This window comes from Entelurus aequoreus, linkage group LG01 (genome assembly GCF_033978785.1).
Source record: "Entelurus aequoreus isolate RoL-2023_Sb linkage group LG01, RoL_Eaeq_v1.1, whole genome shotgun sequence".
Lineage (NCBI taxonomy): Eukaryota > Metazoa > Chordata > Actinopteri > Syngnathiformes > Syngnathidae > Entelurus > Entelurus aequoreus.
In genome coordinates this window covers 70,056,492-70,066,491 of record NC_084731.1, presented here as the reverse complement: position 1 = coordinate 70,066,491, position 10,000 = coordinate 70,056,492, and the positions used below count along the sequence as shown (strand labels likewise).

The 10,000-nt window shown below is 36.5% G+C and overlaps 2 protein-coding genes across 7 annotated transcripts in view; both read right to left on the bottom strand.

The window, feature by feature from the left end:
- LOC133656367 (bromodomain and PHD finger-containing protein 3-like) overlaps positions 1-5,602 on the bottom strand; it is a 71,792-nt gene extending 66,190 nt beyond the window's left edge. For 3 of the 6 annotated variants that reach the window (XM_062057440.1, XM_062057450.1, XM_062057474.1), the window contains exon 1: positions 5,111-5,601. The gene's annotated coding sequence lies outside the window, so the exon portion shown is untranslated. Of the gene's footprint in view, positions 1-5,110 lie in introns of all 6 variants that reach the window. The other 3 variants (XM_062057456.1, XM_062057464.1, XM_062057471.1) reach the window with 2 other exon arrangements.
- Positions 5,603-7,606: 2,004 nt separating this feature from the next.
- The window catches only part of mapk13 (mitogen-activated protein kinase 13), a 45,098-nt gene continuing 42,704 nt past the window's right edge, over positions 7,607-10,000 (bottom strand). Inside the window, exons 10-12 of the mRNA XM_062057427.1 lie at positions 9,883-9,961; positions 9,644-9,817; positions 7,607-8,245 (exon numbers count right to left, since the gene is read on the bottom strand). Coding sequence (XP_061913411.1) covers positions 8,160-8,245; positions 9,644-9,817; positions 9,883-9,961 — 339 coding nt within the window. The 3' untranslated portion in view covers positions 7,607-8,159. The remainder of the gene's footprint in view (positions 8,246-9,643; positions 9,818-9,882; positions 9,962-10,000) is intronic.

Here is a 10,000-nt window from a genome sequence, read left to right as displayed (position 1 = left end):
AGCAAAGCAGACAGCGTTTCTGGGTGTTGTTGATAAACGGTTTTTGCCTTATATAGGAGAGTTTGTGATTATTTATCATCAAATTCTAAAGTTAATGATTATTTGCAAAAAAAAAAAAAAGCTTATCAGTTTGAACATCAAATATGTTGTCTTTGTAGCATATTCAACTGAATATGGGTTGAAAATTATTTGCAAATCATTGTATTCCGTTTGTATTTACATCTAACACAATTTCCCAACTCATATGGAAACAGGGTTTGTGTATATATATATATATATAAATATATATATATATACACACACACACACACACAGGGTTTCTCGTAGCGCTTTGTTGTTAAGGCGGCTGCCTTGCCACGTCTAGTGTGTGTGACAATCATTGGCACTTTAACTTTTAACAAAGAGCCACCACCTAAACTAAAGTCTTAAAGGCCTACTGAAACCCACTACTACCGACCATGCAGTCTGATAGTTTATATATCAATGATGAAATCTTAACATTATAACACATGCCAATACGGCCGGGTTAACTTATAAAGTGACATTTTAAATTTGCCGCTAAACTTCCGGTTCGAAACGCCTCTGAGGATGACGTATGCGCGTGACGTAGACCGGCGAACACGGGTATGCCTTCCACATTGAAGCCAATACGAAAAAGCTCTGTTTTCATTTCATAATTCCACAGTATTCTGGACATCTGTGTTCGTGAATCTGTTTCAATCATGTTCATTGCATTATGGAGAAGGAAGCTGGGCAAGCAAAGAAGAAAGTTGTCGGTGCGAAATGGACGTATTTTTCGAACGTAGTCAGCCACAACAGTACACAGCCGGCGCTTCTTTGTTTACATTCTCGAAAGATGCAGTCAAGATGGAAGAACTCGGATAACAGAGACTCTAACCAGGAGGACATTTGACTTGGATACACAGACGCCTGTAGAGAACTGGGACAACACAGACTCTTACCAGGATTACTTTGATTTGGATGACAAAGACGCAGACGTGCTACTGTGAGTATGCAGCTTTGGCTTTTTTTTGCGTATGTACGTAACTTTTTTAAAATATATAAGCTTTATGAACCTTGGGTTAGGTGAACGGTCTTTTGGGCTGAGTGATTGTGTGTGTTGATCATGTGTTTGAATTGTATTGGCGTGTTCTATGGAGCTAGGAGCTAGCAGAGGAGCTAGCATAACACGTACCGTACCGTACGTGCGCGTCACGTACGTAACTTTTTAAAAATATATAAGCTTTATGAACCTTGGGTTAGGTGAACAGTCTTTTGGGCTGAGTGATTGTGTGTGTTGATCAGGTGTTTGAATTGTATTGGCGTGTTCTATGGAGCTAGGAGCTAGCAGAGGAGCTAGAAGCTAGCATAACAAACACGCAGGTGTTATTATGCAGGATTAATTTGTGGCATATTAAATATAAGCCTGGTTGTGTTGTGGCTAATAGAGTATATATATGTCTTGTGTTTATTTACTGTTGTAGTCATTCCCAGCTGAATATCAGGTACCGTGAGTATGCAGCCTTGGCTGCTAAACATTCGATAACTTGACCGTATGTGCGCGTCACGTACGTAACTTTTTAAAAATATATAAGCTTTATGAACCTTGGGTTAGGTAAACGGTCTTTTGGGCTGAGTGATTGTGTGTGTTGATCAGGTGTTTGAATTGTATTGGCGTGTTCTATGGAGCTAGGAGCTAGCAGAGGAGCTAGGAGCTAGCATAACAAACACGCAGGTGTTTTTATGCAGGATTAATTTGTGGCATATTAAATATAAGCCTGGTTGTGTTGTGGCTAATAGAGTATATATATGTCTTGTGTTTATTTACTAAAGTAGTCATTCCCAGCTGAATATCAGGTCACCCCCGGCTCTCACAGCATCTTCCCTATCTGAATAGCTTCAACTCCCCACTAGTCCTTCACTTGCACTTTACTCATCCACAAATCTTTCATCCTCGCTCAAATTAATGGGGAAATTGTCGCTTTCTCGGTCCGAATCTCTCTCACTTCATGCGGCCATCATTGTAAACAATAGGGAACTTTGCGTATATGTTCAACTGACTACGTCACGCTACTTCCGGTAGGTGCAAGCCTTTTTTTAATCAGATACCAAAAGTTGCAATCTTTATCGTCGTTGTTCTATACTAAATCCTTTCAGGAAAAATATGGAAATATCGCGAAATGATCAAGTATGACACATAGAATAGATCTGCTATCCCCGTTTAAATAAAAAAAAATCATTTCAGTAGGCCTTTAACAAGCTGCTCCGCTTAGTTCTGCCTCTGTCAGTAAGTCTCTGCAGCACTCAGCATTGTCCAACCAACTGATTTTTTTTTATTTACAACGCACATAGTACTGGGGGCGTGCCTTTAGCGTCCTCTCTCACCTGAAACCTTCACCCTATAACGGCCGCATGCTGTCCTCAGTCACGTCCGCTTTTCCTCCATATAAACAGCGTGCCGGCCCAGTCATATAACATCTATGGCTTTTGGAACTCAGTGCACACACAACAACCTATCTGGATTCCATAAGAAATTCGATAAGGAATCGATTCGATAATGGGCTGAAACTCGATAATTTCTTAAACGAACATCATCCCGAGACGTGACTGAGGACAGCATGCGGCCTTTATAGGGTAAAGGTTTCAGGTGAGAGAGAACGCTAGAGGCACGCCCCCAGTGAGCATATAGTACTGCTATGTGTGTTGTAAATAAAACATTTTTCCGACAAACACATCACCAACATGGACGAGGTGCCGCTCACTTTCGACATCCCGGTGACGCACACTGTGGAGAAGAGGGGACCAGCACGGCAGCGAATCCATACGCACAACGGGGCAAGAGAAGTCGGCTTTTACTGTTGTGCGAGCTTGCTATGCTAATGGACAACGAGACTGACTTTGAAAATGAAGAGAGGGAATCTGGCGTGTTTGATGGAGAACTTGCCCAGCTGTTCATTTCGGACACAGAAGATGAGGACTTTGATGGATTTGTGGATGAGGATTGATCAAAAAATAATGTGAGTACATTGATAAATACTTCAATAAAGTACAACCCAACTCAGCTTTGCTCCTGCTGCCTTTTTAAAACAGCGTCCATGCATGATAGAGTATGTTTTAAGATAGCGTATGTTTTAAACTAGCGTATGTTTTAAGATAGCGTATGTTTAACCATGCCTGCGCCCAAAAATACGCTGCGCCTTATTTATGCGTTAAATACAGAAATAGCACCGGTATAGTGGCTTCGATAATGGGAACCGGTTCTCAAAAAGGGATTCCAATCCATGGAATCTGTTATTTTCTTATCGAACAATCGGGAGAACCGGTTTCGAACATCATCCCTAGTAGAGAGTGTTTTAACGTAGAGTTCTAATACTTTTTTAAAGGCACAAAAAAAAGGTCGGGTTAGGGCTGGGCGATATATTGAATATACTAGATATATCGCGAGTTTGTCTCTGTGCGATATAGAAAATGACTATATTGTGATATTCGAGTATACGTTCTCAGGCAGTTGTTTTTAGCTGCGGGCATTACACTACATGCGTTTGTCACTCTTTCTTGTCTCTCATTCTCACAGAGACATAAAACAAGCGCACCTTCTTACATACGTCACATACTGTCACGTGTGCAACGTCATACGCTCTCCTCGCCCAGCAAAGAGGTAGCTGTGATGGTAGCGGAATGGTGCGAGTGGTAATACGAAAGACAGAAGGTGCCAATCTGGTAACAAATGAAGGAAGAATTAATTCCCAAGAAAAACAGCAGGGTGTCCATCGTCTGGCGGTGGTTTGGCTTCAAGCGGGAAGATGTTGAACAGACAACCGTAATATGTCAAGTATACGGCAAAAGCGTTGCTACAAAAAGTAGCATTACTGCTAATTCGTAGCATCATTTGAAAAGTCACCCGCTAGAGATTGAAGAGTGCTTGAAACTCTGCATGTCAACATCTCCGGCCGGTGCCACACCAACAAAACGCCCAAGCAACCATTTCCAGATCAACACCGTATGACAAAAATAGTCAACAACAGAAGGAGATAACGTCCGCAAGAACCTACCACATAGCGAAGGACATAAACTATTTGATTTCCTATTATGCAGCTCATTTTTATTTGACAGTTATTGAAATAATTTGTGTGACATCATGCACAAAAGTGCACTTTATTTGTTATAAACTAATGTAGTGGCCTTCTGTACAAAAAAGTGCACTTTAATTTAGTGTGGTTTTGATGTCATCTTAGTGACATCATGCACAAAAGTGCACTAATAGCTTGTTTTAAAATGTCTCTGACAATCTTGCACTTTCTGTTTTGGAAATGACATGAATGTTTGTGCCACTGCTTAACAACTGTTTAATAAATACAGTTTTGGGAAATTGACTTAGTTGTGATTTCCCTCTCTGCATGAAATTTTTAAAATGAGCATATATTAATGCAGTATGAACAAGAATGTTTTAATGTAGACACACAGAATCATCATACTGGTGTGATTATATGCATCAAGTGTTAATTCAAGGTTAAGGCAAAATATCGAGATATATATTGTGTATCATGACATGGCCTAATAATAGAGATATTAATAAAAGGCCATATCGCCCAGCTCTAGGTCGGGTATTGAGAAACTTACATTTATGAATATAAAACTTAGCCAATAGTATAATGAGGTTGCAAAGAACTGCAACTCGACTTCACACTCGTCTCAAGGGTCGTCGCAACGTCAGACACGCTCAACCAATCAGCGTTGGGGAAAAACTTGACTGACGCCGCCGTGGGCCAATTACCTTGCAGAACGCCGCAGCCTCGCACAGCCCTTGTGTCCTTATTTCTGAGTACACTGTCAGACATATTTAGGGTTTAAAAGCACAATAAATACGCGGTTAGTCTCACTTGTAGCTTTCACATTACGGAGCGTTTACTCGGGGCCGATTTGAGCGAGAGACAAGTCATGACAGTGCGTCGGTTAAATGGTATAGCGTTTTTATTAACAACTAGCCCAGGCTGCTAACTTACTTACCTCAGCTGCCTAGTGTCTACATTGACAAGCCATGGAACAAAAATAAATGGCAAGCATTAAAAGTTGTTAAAGTATTAATAAAATAGCAATAAACAAGTCTTACCTATTGTGGCACAAGTAGCTCCACAGCTAGCAGCTACAGGCTAACTTACACTTTGTTGCTCCAGCCGGTGTGCGTCCTTTTATATGTCAACGCGACCGCCTCTTCGTAAAACGGCGACGAGGAGCTGTGCGTTGGAGCCCATAGATTCGACAAAGGGACGAGTTACATATCTGCAATTATACTGCGAGGGACAACTTAATGTCGGCCTCATTTTGTGGCAAGCTAGCTAGCTTACTTGCGAGTGTAGGCTACCCAACGACATTGGGCGAGCGCACAACTTCCGGGCACAACAAATAAAACCACTACACAAGAAATGCAACTAGGCGCATTGAAGCAATATATCTTCAGCAACCATCGCAAGAGAATGTATTGGGTTGATTTTAAATTTCGATATGATGAGTAATACAGTTAATACAGGCAAAATATTCACATTGCAGCGCTTCCGACTACTTTTACTTTCGACACAAGATTCTCTCATTTCTGGTTCTACCAATTGACCCCGCCCCTCTGACGTCACGCCACCATGATTTTGGCGCCCAGGCTAATAAACAGACTAGTTGACAACAAAAAACACATGTAGACATGTAGCTCCAGTAATACAATCGTGTATTTTAAAGTTGACACAAAGCATTCAGTAATACAATTGTGTGTTTTAAAGTTGACACAAAGCATCCAGTAATACAATTGTGTTTTAAACTTGACACAAAGCATTCAGTAATACAATTGTGTGTTTTAAACTTGACACAAAGCATTCATTAATACAATTGTGTTTTAAACTTGACACAAAGCATTCAGTAATACAATTGTGTGTTTTAAAACTTGACACAAAGCATTCAGTAATACAATTGTGTGTTTTAAACTTGACACAAAGCATTCAGTAATACAATTGTGTGTTTTAAACTTGACACAAAGCATTCAGTAATACAATTGTGTTTTAAAGTTGACACAAAGCATTCAGTAATACAATTGTGTTTTAAAGTTGACACAAAGCATTCATTAATACAATTGTGTTTTAAACTTGACACAAAGCATTCAGTAATACATTTGTGTGTTTTAAAGTTGACACAAAGCATTCATTAATACAATTGTGTGTTTTAAACTTGACACAAAGCATTCAGTAATACAATTGTGTGTTTTAAAGTTGACACAAAGCATTCCAATGACAAATTAAGACCACCCAATGAGTGAACTGGGAGCAAAAGTATAACATAAAGCCAGTTTATGGAGCGTTTTTGTGCCAAAATTAAATATGGATTAAATCAAATTAAAATGCAATGAATCCATCATAATATCCAGTAATTCAAATATAATTGAACATGTTTAATCACTGTTTCTATTTATTGCCATATAAATCAATATATTTATTACATAATGAAATATATCAAGGCTTTCATATTACAGTATTTGACAGTTGCAATTGAATAGATTTATTTACAATTGAGTCATTTTCCTCCCAATTTTATTATTTATTTTTGGACAAAAGATGACATTTTGGCAGGGGGAAAAAAAGCACTTTGAACAAAGGCAGATAAATACATTTAAAAATGGCAGCTTTTGGAAGAGTGACACACGTTTAATAACTAATAATCAACTTGCTAAATGGGAAAACACAAAGCAATAATAAGATGTTTGCGCTTCAGTAATATTGATTTATATTCATATTTATATCATATTCAGCAGCTGTTTTTTGTTGCCAAACATAAATAATGTTGATTAAATAACTAATAAAAATATAAATTAATCTAGTAAATTGTCCAATAACCAAAATATGATCCGAAACATTTCTATCCCCTCGTTCCTTATCCTTATCCAAGGTTGAGTAGCGGGGGCAGCAGCCTAAGCAGAGAAACCCAACATTTGTATCAAATTGACTTTTTCAGATTATTTTTGGAATTACACAAAACATTTTTTTGCCAGTTTATTAATTAAAGTTTAGAAATTAAATTAATGTATTGTTAATTAATTATTAATTATATAATTATTTTATATTATATAAATATATATACATATATAATATATATTATGTATCTATACATACATATATACACACATCTATATACATACATATACAGACATGCATGCATATATATATATATATATATATATATATATATATATATATATATTATATATATATACACACAGTACATACATATATACATACATACTTTTGTACATATACATACATATATACATGTATATATACATAATATATATATATATATACACATATATATATACATATATATATATATACATATATAAATATATATGTATATATATGTATATATATATATATATATATATATATGTATATATATATATATATATATATATGTATATATATATATATACATATATACATATATATATACATATACATATATATATATGTATATATATACATATACATATACATATATATATATATATATATATATATATATATATATATATATATATATATATATATATATATAAATATAAATATGGACTTCATATTAACATACATTCAAACATTAAATCAATGACTACAGTTTTATCAGATTTTTTTTTACGTTAGTTAATTAGTCACCAGGTTAGTAAATTAGGTCACAATCTAATCTCTTTATTTTTTTAAATACATTTATGGACTCAATATTACATTTTGGCAAAAAAACAAAAAACAACCTTTAATATAATTTCACATAAAACTGGTAAAATTTGGGGAAATATACACGTTTGTCTTAAAATTAAGTGGAAATGTAAATGATACAAATAATACAAAAACTGTAATATAATCCATCTGACATTGGGGTACTTATAATACTACACTACTACTGTATCTGGGACTGTGTACTAGCACACTTTTGTTGAATTTGCAGAGCAATGTAAGGAGAAATCAAGTTTTACACCTCCACTTGAAAGAAGTGTGTCAAAACTGTTTCTAATGTAAACATAATACAGTGCAAGAGTCAAATCGGAACAGAAGCATACATTGCATATATATACATACATATATATGTATTCATACATATATATTCATATTTACATGACATTCAATCATAAGTCATGGAGTCATAGTCAGCGTGTTTTTCCTCTTGGAGTCTCTGCGGGGGAAGGGCACAAAGCTCTTCACCTCTCGGAAACACAACCCTGCAGGCCAGAGGACGACTTTTTTACACAACAACACTGAAGGCATGTGACAGTCACAGTTTTTAAAGTACTACTGAGTACTGTGCATTGATTTTAAAGTACTACTGAGTACTGTGCATTGATTTTAAAATACCATTGAGTACTGTACATTGATTTTAAAGTACCATTGAGTACTGTACATTGATTTGAAAGTGCCATTGAGTACGGTACATTGATTTTAAAGTACCATTGAGTACTATGCATTGATTTTAAAGTACCATTGAGTACTGTGCATTGATTTTAAAGTACCATTGAGTACTGCACATTGATTTCAAAGTACCATTGAGTACTGTACATTGATTTTAAAGTACCATTGAGTACTATGAATTGATTTTAAAGTACCATTGAGTACTGTGCATTGATTTTAAAGTACCATTGAGTACTGCACATTGATTTTAAAGTACCATTGAGTACTGTACATTGATTTGAAAGTGCCATTGAGTACGGTACATTGATTTTAAAGTACCATTGAGTACTGTGTATTGATTTTAAAGTACCATTGAGTACGGCACATTGATTTTAAAGTACCATTGAGTACTGTACATTAATTTTAAAGTACCATTGAGTACTGTACATTGATTTTAAAGTACCATCGAGTACTGTACATTAATTTTAAAGTACCAATTTGTACTGTACATTGATTTTAAAGTACCATTGAGTACTGTACATTAATTTTAAAATACAATTGAGTACTGCACATTGATTTTAAAGTACCATTGAGTACTGTACATTGATTTTAAAATACCATTGAGCACTGTACATTGATTTTAACGTACCATTAAGTACTGTACATTGATTTTAAAGTACCATTGAGTACTACTGTACATTGATTTTAAAGTACCATTGAGTACTGCACATTGATTTTAAAGTACCATTGAGTACTGTACATTGATTTTAAAATAACATTGAGTACTGTACATTGATTTAAAAGTGCCATTGAATACTGTACATTGATTTGAAAGTACCATTGAACATGTCCCAAAATTCAGAGGTCAAATAATGATGTGAAGTATTTGGAGCCTTAAATAGGTCAATAATTCATAACCACATTGATTCTGATTCATAATGAATTTTTGAGCATCTACCCTTTTTAAAAAAGGGTCTCAAGGGGTCCACAAGTGTTAACTGTGATTAATAGTACATTTAAAAGTGTGATTAATCTGATTTAAAAATGAATGGTTGGACAGAATTATTATAACATAGCTCAATAATAATGAATTCATTTTGTCATTGCAATCTGTCAAGGGCCAAAATGGTCCCCCGTGCCGTACTTTGGACACTCTGATATGAACGCTCAATAGTGTGTATATTTGGTGTGAATTGACCAAACATCTCTGACATCTTCTCCAGCCCACTTACGCTTCCATTCCTCCAGGGCCAGCGAGGCGTTGTCGTGGCTGTCGTCGTAGGGCTCGGGCTCAGGGAGGTCGTCGGGGTCTCGGAGGCCATCAAAGTAGGGATGCTCCAGCGCCAGTTCGGCTGTGGGCCTCTCGTCCCCGTCCAAGACCAGCATCTTCTCCAGCAGGTCCACGCCTGTCGGGCGCAGAGGTGGGTGGACGCGCAGGATAAGAAGGAAGGGACTTTGGAAGAGGACTTACATTTGGCACTGGCCCGGGGGAACAGTGTGGAGAAGTCTTTCCTGGGGTACTTAGGGAGCGCCTTCACATAATTCTTGGCCTGTTTTGGAGGAGATGAATGACAGCAGTATTTGTAACA